General features: G+C 46.4%; 1 protein-coding gene across 2 annotated transcripts in view; it reads left to right on the top strand.

The window, feature by feature from the left end:
* The first annotated feature begins 1,460 nt into the window (after positions 1-1,460).
* Positions 1,461-18,655, top strand: part of igf1ra (insulin-like growth factor 1a receptor) — a 311,540-nt gene continuing 294,345 nt past the window's right edge. For both annotated transcript variants that reach the window (XR_011889661.1, XM_072282801.1), the window contains exon 1: positions 1,461-2,954. Coding sequence is in view for 1 of the 2 variants with exons in the window: in XM_072282801.1 (XP_072138902.1) it covers positions 2,834-2,954 (121 nt within the window). In the remaining variant the exon portion in view is untranslated. The remainder of the gene's footprint in view (positions 2,955-18,655) is intronic.

Below are 18,655 nucleotides of genomic sequence, written 5' to 3'. Positions count from 1 at the left end.
CACCACCTTGTGCAGAGTTAGTAATGTTTCCTGTGCTTTCAGATATTTTTAATAAAAGTAGAAATTGGTGGAAGTCCACAGCAGGATGTTTTAACTATTTTTAAAAAAGTGAGAAAGTTTTCTCTTCTAAATAATGAAAAGAATGATCATCTACATAGCATCTTGTTAGTCAGCTCCACGAAGGGCACTAGCCTTCATAGTATCCAAGACATCCTCAAGGAGCAGTGCCTCAGAAAGGTGATGCCCATCATTAAGGATGCCCATCACCCAGGACATGCCCTCTTCTCATTTTTACCATCAGGAAGGAGGTACAGAGGTCTCAATGATTCAGGAACAGCTTTTTCCCCTCTGCCATCCAATATCTAAATGGACATTGAACCCATGACCACTACCTCACTATTTTTTTTATGTCTGTGTTGGCACTACTTACTTAATTTAACTATTTAATATACATATACATACTTACTGTAATTCAGTTTTTTCCCAAAATATTTATCATATGTTACATTGTACGGCTGCCACTAAGTTAACAAATTTCACGACACATGCCGGTGACTTTAAACCTGATTCTGATTTTGAAATGGTCAAATGGGCAGATATACCATTACTGCTGACAGTAATATTGCCCAAGGCATTGGGTAAACTCCCAGCTCTTCTCTACATACCACCGTAGTATCATTTACCGTTTGCAAAAAGACAATGTTCTTCTGTGTTGTGAGGAGTCAGTCTGCACAGTGTGCTCAGATTCACTGGGAGAAACAAAACGATTCATCAGGACAGGAAGCATCATTAAACCTGCATTTATAGATCCTCTGATCAATTTGAGACCCCAACAGGACCAATTCTAATTCTATCAGTTCTCTCTCTTTATTCGTCTGGGAAATCCATGAGTTGGTGGGATCCTTGTTACCGGTGTTGGTATTTCTGAAAGATTGATTTGTTTATTCAGAGTAGGCCTTTTCCGGCCCAGTGATCCCCGATTTAACCATCACGGAACGATTTACAAAATCTAATGAACCTACCAACTGGACTATGGGAGGAAACTGGAGGACCCAGAGGAAATCCACGTGGTCATGGGGAGAACATCCACTGCTGTGGGAATTAAACTGGATCACTTGTGCTACCATGCCATCTGTATCTGCTTGTGGTGTGAATCCTGCCTGTATTCCCCTAACATATTTATTCAAATCTCTGTACTTCTGTGATATCTTCACCTGTATCTGTGGCTTTCCCTGTCTCTCTGTGTGAAACCTGTATTCCTATGGGAACACTATACCTCTGTGAGAAACCTGCCTGTATTAATAATCTATTTGTATTTCTTTGAAATCCGCCTCTTCCTGTTATTCCTTTGTGTGAGTTTCTGTGTGATTTCCATCTGTATTCCTGTGATACTTCAGTCAGTATTCAGATGGGATCCCTGCCAGTCTTCCTGCTGTTGTACTCCTCCTACAGCTATTGCTGTATTTATTTGAGATCACTGTCTAATGTGTTGTCTGCCTGATCTGAGCCTGTAGTTTCTGTATTCCGGGGTGATGCCTGTCTGTCTATGTTTGAGGCGTGATCCTCCTCAGATTCCTGTCCTAGTATGTCGTGAGATCCCTGCATGTATTTAATGCGTGATCCGGTTTGCATTTACTGACGGATCCTGTCTGTCTCCTTGCATAATCCTGTCTGCATCCCTGTGTGATCTGTCTGAATTTCGCGTGATCCTGCCCGCTTGCAATCTGCGATCCTGCCTGCTTTTTAAGGTGCGATCGGCCCCTGTTTTATTATGTCGATTCAAGGTGTCCGTGCCCCTGTGTGATCTGTCTGCGCTTTGCATGATCCCTGTCTACATGCAATGTGTGCTCCCTGTCTGTATCCCGGTGTGACCCCAGTCCGTCGGGTTTGCCGAGCGAGCGCCTCCCCTTGCCTCCGCAGTCCGGCTCCGGCTCCGGCTCCAGGACGGGTTGCGCTGGATGCTCTGACTGAGGCTGAGGCTCTTGTTTACCAGCGAGCTCGGAGCCTGAGTCAGAGACACGGCGGGCGGACCAGCAGCCTCCGAGAGAGAGAGAGAGGGAGAGGGAGAGAGACAGACACACACACGTTCAGAGGCAGGGAAGCCGCGGAGCCCGCTCAACCTCCGCTGCCGGAGACCGAGGACGAGCCCAGGGACCGCAAGCCCAGCGCAGGGTCGCCGCCGAGAGCACCTTTCCCGGGGAGCGAAGGGTCCTTGTAGCACCCCCCTCTCTATCCTGGAAAAATCCCAACGCGCCACGCTTTGCCTTTTGCTTCCCTCCCCCCTCTGTCTCTCCTTCCCAGGCTCCAAACAAACAACAGGGGTAAAAAAAATCCAGCTTTTAATTAAGAAAAATTGGGAGAGGAGGGGAGAAAATGCATCTTTAAATCGCTTCAGAGAGAGAGAGAGAGGGAAGGCAGGGGTTCAGTTCTGCAGTTTGTGCAGGAATTGTTTTCTCTTGCTTTGGGAAAATATATCTACTGTATATTTCTTTTTTTCTTGTTTTTTTTCTCAAAGGAATGGAGACTGAGGATGGGGAGTTCCAGAACAGCTTGTGTTTGCTAAATTTCACAATGAGACACAGACAAGGTTGAGGGAGGAAAAAAGCCAAGAAAAAAAACAAAGGATACTGTAGCAGGAAAAAAGGAAGAAAACAGTTTAAATTTGCAAGAGTTACTTTTTTTTCCCTTCCTCCATCCCATTTTCTTAACATTAAAGTACCCCAGCCTAGTTAAAATTAGAGGTTCATTAAATCTGGAGTTGCTCCTTTTTTGTTTTTATCGTTGGGGGTTTTGTTTGACGATTTGTTTTCATTCGGTGGCGGAGACGGTCGGTATGCTTTGGTGGGGTCCACAAATGGGAACCAAGTCTGGAACAAAGAGGGGCTCCGTGACCTTGTGTTGGGGTTTGGTCGCTCTCTGCGTCTCACTCGCTCTGGGACATACTCATATCGAAAGTAAGTACATTTTTTGTTAGAGACTTTTAATGTTTACGGGTATTGCAGTCAGACACATTCACGAAATTAAATCGTGCATTTACTGTAGTCTTCGAGCTTTCTAATAATTGTCTTCGTAAACTATTTTTTAAATATTTAAAACTTTTTGTAAAGGGTATCTTTCATGTAATTTTCTGGATTATTTTATAAACGAATGATTAATCTTTTTGGTGTTTTAAAGTTATAACTTCATGCAAATTGTTGGAATGTGTATCCTTATGATTTTAAAAAAAATTTCAGTGCAATAGTTTTGCGCCTTCAAATATTGTTTTTCATGTGAAAGTTACAAGTTTGGCGGCATGTGCAAAGCTGTCAACGAAATGTGGCAAAAAGTTTTCCCTGGCATCTTCTAATTCTTTCAGAAACCCGTCTCGTACTTTCAACAGTTGTTTCAGAGTTCAGCGAGAAATGTTGCTGGAATTTGTTCCTGACCAACAAAACCAATATCCAGCAACAAATCACATTATTTTTAGTTTAATGTTGGTGGGGGGGGGGGTTTGTCTCTGAATGGGTGTGTGTTTGAAGCCCACCTGTCTTTCCTATTCACCGGGGAGGGGCTGGAGGCATTGAGAAACAGGACATTTGAACAAATAAGTAGATAGGCTTGGTGAACTTAGATTTTAATTGTCTCACTGAGCGTGCTGTGGTTAGGATCCCTCTTCATGGGGAACGTTGTAGTTCCCATCCTCAAGCCATTCTACCTTCTTGATCAATCCCTCTTGACCATGTTATTTGTATTGCTTTTTCCTCAAGTGTACTTGTGTTCTTCCTCTCTTATCACCTGCTAATTTCCTTTATCTATTTCTTCCAATCTGTTATCTTTCCAGTTGTTGCCCTCCCTTTCTGCTATCTTTCTGTATTTACTTGTGGATGACTGTTCTCCTTTATCAGCTTTGTTTGTTGTCTCTGCTCAACAGTGTTTATGCTGTTTCCTTTTCACATTTTGCCATTCTCACCTCTCACTCCATTGGCTTCCTGACTTTTGTTTTCCTGCGGATTGTTACTGTCTCCTGTTTCAATTTCCTTGCTATCAACGTTTATATATTCTGTGCTTTTATTTCTACTTAATATTGCATACTTCTTTCATAACTTTTTAATCAAATTTTATCTCTTGTTGACTGATTTATCTCTTGTTTGGTGGTAGGATTTTGTATTTTTCTTAATTCTAGTCTGATTGGTACATGATGTTCCATTGTGCAGTCGATATCACAATTTTGTTTTAATTTCTTGTGAAATTCTGTTTTCTCTGTTTACATTTAATAAATTTTCCATTCTTTGCTTTCAAATTTAAGATTATTTTAAAGTTGAAGCGTATTTCCAGTACTTGCTATTGCTGCTTCTCCAATCTGTTCTGCTTTAATTCAGCTTTGTTTATCCAGTTCCTTTATCTTCCAATTCTTCCATGATTATTTATTCCTGAAAATTTGTTTTTTTTTGTTTTTTTGGTTTCTGTTTCTGATTTCTATCATCAAAATAATCATGCTCTCCTATTCCGAACTGCCAATGGTAACCCGTCTTTGTTTTACTGTGCATAACATTTTTCTGTTTGTAACTTTTTGGGAATTCCATTCATCTATTCCATAGGATTCTTCCTTCCTATCCTCTAAGCTTTCCACACATTCTCTCCCTTCCTCACTCCATCTCTCACTCTGTGAATCCCCCTTCCCTACTCCTCTCTCGCTCCCTCCCTCTCCCCCTTCCCCACACACACTCTCTCCCTCCCCGTCCTCCTCTTCCCACCCCTTCCTCACTCCATCACTCTCTCTGTCTCCCCCTTCCCCACTCTCTCTCTGTCTCCCCTTCCCTACTCCTCTCTCACTCCCTCCCTCTCTCCTCCTTCCCCACTCTGTGTCTCTCTCCCTCTCCCCCTCCCTCTCCCCCTCCCTCTCCCCCTCCCTCTCCCCCTCCCTCTCCCCCTCCCTCTCCCCCTCCCTCTCCCCCTCCCTCTCCCCCCCTCTCCCCCCCCTCTCCCCCCCCTCTCCCCCTCCCTCTCCCCCCTCTCCCCCTCCCCCCCTCCCCCTCCCCCTCCCCCTCCCCCTCCCCCTCCCCCTCCCCCTCCCCCTCCCCCCTCTCCCCCTCCCCCTCCCCCTCCCCCCTCTCCCCCTCTCCCTCCCCCCTCTCCCCCTCTCCCTCTTCTCCTGTTCTCTTGCCCCACTGCCTCGCTCCCTTTGCCACACTGTCTCTCTCCCTCTCAACCCCGTGTGCGTGTCTGTTTCTCTCTCTCTCTCTCTCTCTCTCCAAAGCCGTGTTTTTCTCTCCATTTTGTTTATGCCTTCTCTTTGTTACTCTCACCTCATCACCACCTCTCTCTGTCTGTCTGCCTCTCCATTTTCACCTTTTACCTACTTCTCCCCTTCCCATCCCTGTGCTCTCTGACTCTCTCCCCTTCACTCTGACTGTCTCTCTCTCCTTTGTCCTTCTGTCTTTCTTCCCTGCTGCTTCCCTCTGTTCACCTTATTATGGCTGCCTTTTCCTCTCCCCACCCCTCCCCCACATCTGCCCCCCTCTTTTCCCTTTCTGTTTCTGCCTTACTCTGTGTGTCCCTCTGCTCCTGCTGCCACAGTTAACCACTTTGTGTTGTGGCTGAAGTTGCTACCTGTGCCTAGGTTGGTGAGAAGTGTTGATGTAACAGTGTATGAACTGCGGAGGCTAGTGTCAGTGAATTTATTTCCGTAGTGAGTGGTTGGTTTCCTGCTAACTGCTTTAATCTGTTTACTGTTTGGAGGAAGTGCTGCGGAAGATGGCCATAAATAATGGAACCAGTTACTCTTAACTAGGAAGTCTCGGTATGTTTGATGACAAAACATTGGCTTCACAGCAAGCTGGGTGTGTGGGATGAAATGACTGGTGGGGTGTTCTTCAGGGCAAGTGAGGCAATGACTTCTACACCCAGGGAAGTAGGAGCAGGAGTAGGCCATTCGGTCCCTCAAATCTGCCTTGCTATGAAATAGGATTATGGCTGTTCAGTTCCTGGATTCAGTCCAACTTCCGTTCCTGTTCGCCACACACAGCCCCCAGTTTCCTGAACTTTGAAGCATTTATCTACCTCTTTGAATACGCCTGTAATCCCACTTAAACCTGGGATGGAGAATTCCAATAATTCTCCCACCACCCCATTGGTGGAAGTTTCTACAAGCCTTTGGTTTAAACAATAGCACTGCTTGTCTAAACGTCAGTGAATATTCTCTCATTTTGTCCTTTCCAACACTACACCATCAGGCTTCAAACTGAATCAGAATCGGGTTTATTCTCTCTTAGGTATGTCATGAATTTCGTTGTTTTTTGGCAACAATACAGTTTAACATTTTCCTGGAGCGAGTAATGAATGACAGATGCCCTGGAAGACCAATTCGGCACAGTCAGCACTGGAGGACAGATCGTACCAACCGATGACACTGATGGGCCAGCAGGAAGTGGAAGGTGAACTGGCCTGGCTTAGGAACCGTCTGGACGATGCATCTACCAGATATGGCGTGGTGATCAGTGCAGAGAAGGCCAAGCTGATGAGAAACAGTGAGGAGCCAATCACAATAAAAATCGCAGTTAATGGATGTAAATGGTTCACATGTCTTGTGCCATCATCAACCAAGAAGGATCGAAATGTGAAGTCCTTGCAAGGACAGCCCAAACAACTAAAACCAGTCTGGAGAGACAATAACATCGCTCTCAGATCCAAGTTGAAACTCATGCATGTACTTGTGGTTTTCCTTTTCTTGTATACATGTGATTACATGGACTTTGACAGCAGAACTGCAAAAGAAGATCCAGGCAGTAGGAATGAGATGCTTCAGAAGGCTCCTTGGCATCTCCCATACAGACCGTGTCTCAAACGGTGAAGTATGAAGAACCATCAGGCTGCACATGAGACACTATGAAGATCTACTGTCCAAAGAAAAGAAGAGGAAACTGAGATGACGTGGCCACATAACAAGATCAATTGGGGCATCAAAGATCATTCTTCAGGGGATGGTGCAGGGGAAAAGAAAAAGGAGAAAGGGACAGACAGAGGAAGAAATTGGCAGACAATGTTGCAGAGTTGGTCGGAGGGAGCTCTGCCGCAACCCAGGTATTCACCCAAGACCGTGAGAGATGAAGGCAACTGGTGCTCATCCGTACAGCACCCCTACGATCCAGGCGGGTTGTGAGATCTGTAACTGTAACAGTTCAATACATAAATACTATAAATTGAAGTAAGAAATATGAAATAAATAGTGCAGAACAGTGTGAAATCTGATGGCTCTTCCTAAAGCTGTTTAACCCTGGGGTCCCCAGTCTCTTTCTATGCCACCATTAAGCAAGCGATCAGTAGACCCCGGGTTGGGAACCCGGGTTTCACCCAATTCTAGCACCCAGATCAATCATCAGTAGTTTCCAGAAGCAAATAGACCAGGAGGAAATCAGTAGATCAGGCAGCTCCTGTGGAGGGTAAATGGACAGCTGACGTTTTGGTTCAAGACTTGCCTGCACTCAGGTCATTTGTCCATGTCTTTCCACAGGTCCTGCTTCAGCTGCTGAGTTCCTCTGGCATGTTCCTCGTTGCTTCGCATTCCACTGTCCTCCATCTCCGGTGCCTCCAGTCACTTCTACTGTTTGCTACACCTGTGGCTGCGGTCTGGAAGGATGGGTCTCCCAGTTTATTTGTCTCTACGACTTGGGTAGCCTTGTTCACGTAGACGTTCTTCAAACCATTTTCTCCCATCTGCGCTCACTCCGCAGTCGGTGGCAACTGGTTGAATTAGCATTCATTTCAAAAGGGCAAGAATATAAAAACAAGGATGTAATGCTCTGGCTTTGTAAGGCCTCTTTTGGAGTATTGTGACCCCATATCTAAGAAAGGATGTGTCCGCATTGGAGAGGGTCCAGAGGGTGGATTCACAAGTAAGGTCCCAGGAATGAAAGGGTTAATGCATGAAGAGCATTTGGTGACGCTGTGCCTGTACTCACTGCAGTTGGGGGAGATCTCATTGAAATATATCAAATATTTAAAGGCCTAGGTAGAGTAGATATGGAGAAGATGTTTCCAGTAGTGGGAAAGTCTTGGACCAGAGGGCACAGTCTCAGATTAGAGTGGTGTCCACTTTGAGCAGAGATGAGGAGGGATGGATTTCTTTAGCCAGAGGATGGTGAATCTGTGAAATTCATTGCCACAGATGTCTGTGGAGGCCAAGTCATTGGGGATATTTAAAGCAGCAAGTTGATAGCTTCTTAATTAGTAAGGGTGTCAAAGGTTACAGGGCGAATACAGGGGAATGGGGTTGAGACAGATTATAAATGAGCCATGATGGAATGGCAGAACAGAATCGATGAACTGAATGGCCTCATTCAGCCCTAGGTCTATGGAATCTCCAGTCTATTATTATTAATAATCATTTATTTTTTTATTTGAGGCTTGTTTGCACATTTGTTGTTTATCTGTGTCTTTTGTTAATTCTGTCGTTTCTTTGTATTACTGTGACTGCCCAGAAAAGAAAATGAATCTCAGGGTAGTATATGGTGCCATGTATGTACTTCGATAATGAATTTGTTTTGAACTTTGCCCTTGGGCTGGGGTTTGTAGGCACTGCCCACACTCCTGTCTACTGTTAGGAGTTACCATGATGGATGGAGCAAGTACCTGTCCAGAATCTTGGGGCAGAGGGCGAATGTGATGGGTGAATGATGTTTGAGTAGTCAGTGCCCTGAAGTTAGTGAAGCTCATCCGCGTTAAATAAGTCATTTTGGAATTGACTGCTTTGGATGGGGGGGTTTGTGTTGTTTGCATTGGTTCTGATCCTGTGTTAGTCCATTTGGGGAAAAAAGTCTATAAGAAGGTGAGGGAGGCGGTGTGTTGTGTGACCATGAGGGTGATACTTGTTTTTGAGCCAGTCGTGCAGGGAATAGAATGTACAGACAGAGTCCAAACTGAACAAGAATTTGTGGCCTTGATGTGGTTGTTATGACGTGAGGCTATTCCACAGCCACTGAAGTGCTTCCAGAGAGGCTGGTCAGGAAACGGAGGGAGATCCGTTAAGATATCAAGCTCCCTCACACCCACAAATGTGGAAACAACCAAATACCTGTAATTGGTTTGGTAATTGTGAATATTATTGGGAGATAAGTCTAGCCCTGACAACTGGAGGGGCTTTCTGGGATCTGTTCAAGTGCTGTTTATCGGGAAGGCGGTGCCTCCCCCTCACATAGCAGCGTCCTCTGCTGCTGCCTTGCTGTTTGGCCCTAACTGGCTGCATCACTGTCTGGGATGAGGTGGGTGTGCGTGCACACTGCACAGGATCAAAGCAAGCTGCAGAGAGTTGTAAACGTAGTCAGCTCCATCACTGGCACTAGATTCTAGGACATCTTCAAGGAGTGGTGCCTCAGAAAAGTGGCATCCATCACTCAGAACATGCCCTCTTCTCATTGCTACCATCAGGAAGGAGGTGGAGAAGCGAGAAGGCACACACTCGGCAATTCAGGAACCGCTTCTTCCCCTCTGCCATCCGATTTCTGATTGCACATTGAACCCGTAAACACAGACATCCCACCTCTCCCGGAACTTTCGGGAGTCTCCCGCATATTAATAGTGGCTCCCTGATGCCCGCAAATTATGTACAATATCACGGAAATCAATTTTTTTGAGAGCCAGTGAGAGAAAAGTAAGATAGAGCGTGAGAGCGACCATGAGAGAGAGAACGCGCGAGAGAGCAAGCGAGTGAGAAAGTGAGAGAGAGCGAGAGAGAGCAAGTGAGAAAGCAAGCGAGCGACCACGAGAGAGAGAGCGTGCCATTGCAGAGTGTTCAAAAAAAAAAACGTACGTCACCCCAGGCTACACTAAAGTGTAGCCCTGCCTAATACGGGTCAAAATAATGACAGTGTTGCTCGCTGCACTGTTTGCAACAGTGACTTTTCTATTGCCCATGGTGGGTTAAGACTGTAAAAGACACGTTGAGGTGAGTTTAACAGGTGTCATTCGTTCATTAGCATAGCTAACGTTATTTAAACTAGCTGGCCAGCTGGTAAGGAGTTACTCTATTGCAGACATCCCACCTCTCCCGGAAGTCTCCCGCAAATTGATGGTGCTACCTCCTTGAAATGAGTTTTTGCAGGGTGGGATGTCTGTAAACACTGCCTCACTACTCTTTATTTCCTTTTCTAAACTACTTATTTAACTTTTTAATATACACATATTTACTGTAATTCAGTTTTTTTATTATGTATTGCTATCGCAAAGTTAGACCATAAGACCATAGGAGCAGAATTAGGCCACTTGGCCCATCGAGTCTGCTGTGCCATTCAATCATGGCTGATCCATTTTCCCCCTCCTCAGCCCCACTTCCCAGCCTTGTCCTTGTAACCTTTGAGTCCGTGTCCAATCAAGAACTGATCAAGCTCTGCCTTAAATACACCCAACGATCTGGCCTCTGTAGCTGCCTGTGGTAATAAATTCCACAAATTCACCACCCTCTGGCTAAAGAAATTTCTCCGCATCTCTGTTTTAAATGGATGCCCCTCTATCCTGAGGCTGTGCCCTCTTGGACTAGACTCCCCCCACCATGGGAAACATCCTTTCCACATCTACTCTGTCTAGGCCTTTCAACATTCAAAAGCTTCCAATGAGATTTCCCCCCCCCCCATCCTTCTGAATTCCAGAGAGTACAGACCCAGAGTCATCAAATGTCCCTCATATGATAACCCTTTCATTACTGGAATCATACTTGTGAACCACCTCTGAACCCTCTCCAACGTCAGCACATATTTTCTTAGATGAGGAGCCCAAAACTGTTCACAATACTCAAGGTGTGGCCTCACTAGTGCCTTATAAAGCCTCAGCACCACATCGCTGGTCTTGTAATCTTGACTTCTTGAAATAAATGCTAATAATTCATTTGCCTTCCTCACCACTCACTCAACCTGCAAGTTAACCTTTAGGGTGTTCTGCACAGGACTCCCAAGTCCTTTGCATCTCAGATTTTTGGATTTCTCCCTGTTTAGAAAATAGTCTGCACATTTATTTCTGCTACCAAAATACGTGACCATGCATTTTCCAACATTGTATTTCGTTTGCCACTCTTGCCTATTCTCCTAATCTAAGTCCTTCTGCAGCCTACCTGTTTCCTCAACATTACTTGCCCCACCACCAATCTTTGTATCATCTGCAAGCTTGCCAACAAAGCCATCTATTCCATTATCTAAATCATTGATATACAGCGTAAAAAGAAGTGGTCCCAACATTGACCTCTGCAAAACACCACTATTTACTGGCAGCCAATCAGAAATGAATCCTTTTATTCCCACTCGCCACCTCCTACCAATCAGCCAAAGCTCTAACCATGCCAGTAACTTGCCCGTAAATGCAAAGGGCTCTTAATCTGATAAGCAGCCTCATGTGTGGCACCTTGTCAAAGGTCTTCTGAAAGTCCAAATATACAACATCTCCTTTATCTATCCTACTTGAAATATCCTCAAAGGATTCCAGCAGGTTCGTCAGGCAGGATTTTCCCTGACGGAAACCGTGCTGACTGTGTCCTCTCTTGTCCTGTGTCACCAAATTTCAAGTTAACAAATTTCATGACGTATGCTGGTGATTTTAAACCTGATTCTGGTTCCCAGACGGTACTCCAACCTCCTGAACCCACAACCTTCTGGGCAGCACTGTCTCTGTACGTGTACATACAGCAAATAAAGTTGATCTTTGATTCTTTGATGGGGTCCCTCTGTCCACCCACACAGTCGGTTTGAAATCTCTCCCTGCGTGGATATGTGAAAAGTTGACTCCAGTTGTGTTCCGCTTTTCCTCTGAATGGAGTAGTGCCTCCAAGGGATGTTATCTGGATTACGGCAAGTGTCCTATCCTAAACCCCTCAATTCCAGCAAGGTCCTGGCAGTTGGTGGTGATTGGCTTGCTGCTTTGAGTTTGGTGGAAAGAACTTTTTTTTGACGCGGTTGCCCCATTTGTGGTCTATATACCACATCTCCAGCATCAATACATTGATGTGCATCCAAGTTAACTGGCGGACTTCGCTTGAGTATTTTGATCTCCACAGGAGAGGTATCAATAAGATTGAAAGAGTTCAGAGAAAATTTACAAGGATGTTGCTGGGACTCGAATACCTGAGTTATAGGGAAAGGTTGAATGGATTCGGAATTCATTCCCTGGAGAGTAGGAAAATGAGTGAAAATATGATAGAGGTGTACAGAATTATGAAGGGTATAGTTAGGATAAATGCAAGCAGGCTTTTCAAGATTCAAGATTTTTTATTGTAATTTCCAATACTCAAGTGTAAAGGAGAACAAAATGATTGTTACTCTGGATGCAAAGCAGCACTAAAATAAACCAATAAGATAAAGAACACATTAATAAAAAACAATAAATATAAATACGTAAGATGGCTTGTATATGTTGATTGTATGTCCATAAAATGTCTGTACATAAGGTGGCTCTGACAATGGGTTAATGGATGGAGGTGTAGATCAGCTTTACTGCTTGGGGAAAGTTGACTGTTTTTGAGTCTGGTGGCCATGGTGTGGATGCTACATAGCCTCTTCAGTGGTGGGAGTGGGACAAGCAGTCCATGAACAGGAAATGTGGGATCCTTTATGATGTTACTGGCCGTGTTCCGGCACCTCTCTGTAAATCTGTACTTGATGGTGGGTAGGCTGAGGACGGTGATGCTTTAGGCAATTTTGACTACCCGTTGTTTAGCCTTCCTGCCCACCATAGTGCAGTTTCCATACCATGTAGCGATACAGCATATTAGGCTGCTCTCTACTGCACTTCTGTAGAAGGTTTTTCCACAGAGGTTGCATGAAACTAGAACTGGAGGTCTTCGGTTAAGGGTGCTTTGGACACCTTCAAAGCAATTGCGCAACCATCAACTGCGACTCCAGTCTTGAACTCCAGTCCGGGTCTTCATGTGCTGCTGTTGTGACTCCCGTCTCCCCTTCCCCCACCACCACTCTGCAAACCCGTCTCCCTCAGAGCCCACCGTCAGCTCCTGGGCCCTCAGACGCTCCATCTTCCTCTCACCCCAACCCTCCCCTCTCCACTGACACCACCAGCCTCCCTCCCCCTCCCTCCTCTGATCCCAGTTCTCATCCGTGCCGGGTCTTTACCATCCCCTCCAACCTTCCACTCTCTGAGGCAGAGCGCTCTGTCCTCCGTAAGGGCCTCACCTTTGTCCCCCTTCGCCCACACCTCAGCGAGTTCTGCGTATGCCATGACGCTGAACTCTTCTTCTGCCGGCTCCGTCTTCGAGCTCACTTCTTCGGCAAGGACTCTCCCACCCCTACCAATGACCTCTTCTCCTGTCTTCAAACCTCCTCCTCTTCATGGACACTCCGCTCTGATCTGATCTTCTGCCTGCTCTGGATCTCTTTATTGCTAGCTGCCGACGGGACATCAACCGTCTCGACTTCACTGCACCTTGTTCCCATTCCAACCTCACTCCTTCCGAACGCTGTGATCTCCACTCCCTATGCACTAATCCTAACCTTACTATAAAACCTGCCGATAAGGGGGGTGCTGTTGTTGACCTCTACCTTGCCGAGGCACAGCGACGACTCGCGGATACCTCCTCTTATTTACCCCTTGATCATGACCCCACTAAGGAGCACCAGGCCATTGTCTCCCACACCATCACCGACTTGATCCGCTCAAGGGATCTCCCATCCACTCCTACCAACCTTATAGTTCCCACATGCTGCACTTCCCGTTTCTACCTCCTACCCAAGATCCACAAACCTGCCTGTTCAGGTAGACCCATTGTCTCAGCTTGCTCCTGCCCCACCGAACTCATTTCTGCATACCTCGACACGGTTTTATTCCACGCTGCCCCTCCCCCCATTCAATCCCTTCCCACCTATGTTCGTGACACCTCTCATGCTCTGAGTCTTTTCGATGATTTTAAGTTCCCTGGCCCCCACCACTTTATTTTCACCATGGATGTCCAGTCCCTATATGCCTTCATCCCCCACCAGGAAGGTCTCAAAGCTCTCCACTTCTTTTTGGATTCCAGACCTAACTAGTTCCCCTCTACCACCACTCTTCTCCATCTAGCGGAATTAGTCCTTATTCTTAGTAATTTCTCCTTTGGCTCCTCCCACTTCCTCCAAACTAAAGGTGTAGCCATGGGCACCTGTATGGGTCCCAGCTATGCCTGCCTTTTTGTTGGCTTTGTGGAACAATCCGTGTTCCAAACCTATTCTGGTATCTGTCCTCCAATTTTCCTTCGCTACATCGACTGCATTGGCGCTGCTTCCTGCACGCATGCTGAGCTCGTTGACTTCATTAACTTTGCCTCCAACTTTCACCCTGCCCTCAAGTTTACCTGGTCCATTTCTGACACCTCTCTCCCCTTTCTTGATCTTTGGGTCTCTATCTTTGGAGACAGTTTATCTACTGATGTCTACTATAAGCCTACAGACTCTCACAGCTACCTGGACGATTCCTCTTCCCACCGTCTCTTGCAAAAATGCCATCCCCTTCCTCCGTCTCTGCCGCATCTGCTCTCTAGATGAGGCTTTTCATTCCAGGACGAAGGAGATGTCTTCCTTTTTTAAAGAAAGAAGCTTCCCTTCCTCCACCATCAACCCTGCTCTCAAACGTTTACACACATCTGCTCTCACTCCATCTTCCCGCCACCCCACTAAGAATAGGGTTCCCCTTGTCCTCACCTACCACCCCACCAGCCTCTGGGTCCAACATATAATTCTCCGTAACTTCCGCCACCTCCAACGGGAACCCACCACCAAGCACATCTTACCCTCCCCTCACCTTTCTGCTTTCTGCAGGGATCACTCCCTATGCAACTCCCTTGTCCATTCATCCCCCCCATCCCTTCCCACCAATCTCCCTCCCGGCACTTATTCTTATAAGCGGAACAAGTACTACACATGCCCTTACACTTCCTCCCTCACCACCATTCAGGGCCCCAGACAGTCCTTCCAGGTGAGGCGACACTTCACCTGTGAGTTGGCTGGAGTGATATACTGCATCTGGTGCTCCCGGTGCGGCCTTCTATATATTGGCGAGACCCGACGCAGACTGGGAGATCATTTCGCTGAACACCTATCCTCTGTCCGCCAGAGAAAGCAAGATCTCCCACTGGCCACACATTTTAATTCCTGGTCCCATTCCCATTCTGACATGTCTGTCCACGGCTTCTGTCCAGATGAAGCCACATTCAGGTTTGAGGAACAACACCTTATATTCTGTCTGGGTAGCCTCCAACCTGATGGCATGAATATTGACTTTTCTAACTTTCGTTAATGCCTCTCCTCCCCTTCACACCCTATCCCTTATTTGTTTATTTAAATTTTTAAAATATATTTTAAATTTTTCTCCCCCCTTTTCTTCTCTCTGTTTTTTCTCCCTCTGTCCCTCTCACTATAACTCCTTGCCTGCTCTCCACCCTCCGGGCTCCCCTCCCCCCTTCTGTCTCTCCCCAGGCTTCCCGTCCCATGATCCTCTCCTTTCTCCAGTCTGGTATCCCTTTTGCCAATCACCTGTCCAGCTCTTGGCTCCATCCCTCCCCCTCCTGTCTTCTCCTATCATTTTGGATCTCCCCCTCCCCCTCCCACTTTCAAATCTCTTACTAGCTCTTCTTTCAGTTAGTCCTGACGAAGGGTCTCGGCCTGAAACGTCGACTGTACCTCTTCCTAGAGATGCTGCCTGGCCTGCTGCGTTCACCAGCAATTTTTGTGTGTCTTGCATAGGTTAAGGGTGAAAGGTGAATTATTGAGGGGGAACAGCTTCACTCAAGGTTTGGAATGAGCGCCAGTGGAAGAGGTGGATGCAGATTTGATTGCAGCATTTAAGGAAAGTTTGGATAAGTATGCAAGTGAGGGGTTTGGGCAGGGTAACTGCAAGCAGGCTTTTTCCATTGAGGTTGGTGGGGTTACAACTAAAGGTCATGGGTTAAGGGTGAAAGCTGAAAAGTTCAAAGGGAACATGAGGGGAAACTTCTTCACTCAGAGGATGGCGAGTGTGGAATGAGTGGAAGTGGTGGAGGTGAGCTCGATTCCAACTTTGAAGATGTGTTTGGATAGGTACATGGATGGTAGGGGTATGGAGGGCAATGGGAGTAGGCAGTTTAATTGGTTTAGCATAGACTAAATGGGCTGAAGGGCCTGTTTCTGTGCTGTACATTTCTATGATTCTACATGGATGGGAGGAGTATGAAGAGCTCTGGTCCAGGTGCAGATTGATGGAACTAGGCAGAATAACACGTTGGTACAGACTAAATGTGCTGAAGGGCATGTTTCTGTGCTGTAGTGCTCTATGTCTCTGGCAGTTTGAGGAGGAGGAGGAAAAGATGGCGACGTGACGCAGCGCGCGCGGCCGTTCTGAAATGATATCGTATTTGTAAGTAGGATGCCGTGCACAATCCTGATTTGATGGAGGCAGACGTGAGAAGCACGGAGGAACATCTGGAGAAACTTCTGAAATGCCTGTTTCGCTGCCGCCGCTACTGTGCGATTGAGAATCTCCGGAGGGGAAGGCCCCGAATCCTCAGCTTTGCCTATTGCCTGTTGCTGGGGCCGGGGTCGAAGTGCTCGGCAGAGATGGTGCTCGGTGTCGGAGGGCTGGTTGGAGGCTCGAAGTTTTCGGACGGACTGAGAGTCGGGCTGTGGTCGGGTGCTTCCAGGGTGCTGCATTGGCAAATTTGCGGCGCTGGAGGTTCATGGCAGGGAGAGTTTTTCTTCCTTCTCTGTCTGCGTGAGATGATGGGACTTTCGAGAGACCTTGAGACTTTTTTTTAACCGTGCCCATGGTCTGTTCTTATCAAATTACAGTATTGCTTTGCACTGTTGTAACTATATGTTATAATTGTGTGGTCTTTGTCAGTTTTTCAGTCTTGTTTGTCTTGTGGTTCTGTGATAGCATTCTGGAGGAACATTGTATCATTTCTTAATGCATACATTACTAAATGACAATAAAAGAGGACTGCGTGTTCTCATAATCTAATCTAATCTAACTGCCTGAAGTAAGGACATAACTCTCCCCTTCTGAGTCGGAGTGTGAATCCCATCTCTTGAGAGCACTGGAAGCCAACTGTATTCCACGTCCCACTTGTGGGACTGGGCTTTGAAGCATCACCTCCCCCATTAAGCTTGCATCCGTATTTTCTCGTGCTGAATTTGTGAAGAGAAAGTAAGTTTGGTGTTGTTTTCTTGAGATTTACAAACAAGGCTGCAAGGCAACAATTAGCTCCTCTGTAACATTGGAATTTACGGCAATTAATCCTCGTGTCCCTGAGTAAAATGCCTGGGTCACAAGGAGCTGTGTGAGACAGCAAAGCATTGCACTGAGCTTCATGTGATCTACCCACTCCCCTTTGCAGCATTGCCTACCTTGTCGAGGGCAACACCCACTGGCATCACTGCCAAACTATGGCAAGAAGCATGTTTGTCACACCTGTAGTGGGTCTGGAATGCAAAAAAAGTCAGGTTCTCCCAGCTGCCTTCAGCTTGCCGAGGTATGGCAAGAGAGCACCAGTGTTTACTGCTTTTCAACATTTTGCTCTTGAGATTCTGCCCAAATACTTTTGCTTACTTTCTCTGATCTGTCCTTGTTTGTTTGCGCAGCATGTACTGGGGCCTTGATGTATCCGACTACATGTACTTGGATAAACACTCCAGAACCCATATTTGTACAGGCTGGCCGAACTATCAGCCTCCCATTTCTTGCAAACCTACACTCATTCCATTTTATTCTGACTGCATTCCCATCAACTTCCTCCCGTCACCACGAGCTACTTGGGGCAATTTACAGCAGCTGATGAACTTATTGCAGTCCTTTACAGGCAAAGCCCTTCCCACCGCTCAGCACAATTTACCAGGAGCGCTGTCACAAGGAGGCAACATCCATCACTGAGATACAGCGAGGAATAAGCTCTCCCAGCCCTTCAAGCCCCGCCACTCAGCAATCCCCCAATTTTTAATCCTGGCCTAATCACGGGACAACTTACAATGACCAGTTAACCTAACAACCGATATGCCTTTGGACTGTGGGAGGAAACCGGAGCACCCAGAGGAAACCCGCGCCATCACATGGAGAACATATAAGCAGTGGAGGGACAATCAAGGACCCCCGTCTTCTCACTGCTACGATCAGGCAGAAAAGTTCAGGGGCTTTGGGTCCCGCGCCCAGCAGGTTCAGGAATAGTTATTACCTGACAAACATCAGGCTCCTGAACCAGGGTGGATCACTTCACTCACCTCGACTCTGAATTGATTCCACAACCCATGGACTCTCTCTCACGGATTCTACAATATGTGTTCTCAGTATTATTTATTTATTTGGACAATTTGTCATCTTTTGCACATTGGTTGTTTGCCCTTTTTTATGTGTAGTTTTTCATAAATTATATCGTATTTCTTTATCTTCCTGTAAGTGCCTGCAAGAAAATGAATCTCAGAGTGGTAGATGGTGACGTGTATGTACTTTGGTGATAATTGTACTTTTGACTTTATATCGAGTTTCACATGGGAAGGAAGTGGAGCCCTTGGAAGAAACCTGTGCAGTCACAGGGAGAACGTGCAAACTCCAAACAGACAGCAACTCTCCCAAATACCCTCCCCCCCCCCCCCACGACTCCCACAACCTGGAGAGATGGTGGGGGAGCTTTGTGACCCTCTGCTGGACACACTGTGTAATCCAGCACATCGGAAACATTTAATACTGG

The sequence above is a fragment of the Mobula birostris genome, chromosome 18 (assembly GCF_030028105.1).
Source record: "Mobula birostris isolate sMobBir1 chromosome 18, sMobBir1.hap1, whole genome shotgun sequence".
NCBI lineage: Eukaryota > Metazoa > Chordata > Chondrichthyes > Myliobatiformes > Myliobatidae > Mobula > Mobula birostris.
The sequence above is the reverse complement of the archived record's forward strand: the minus strand, read 5'-3'. Positions and strand labels throughout refer to the sequence as shown.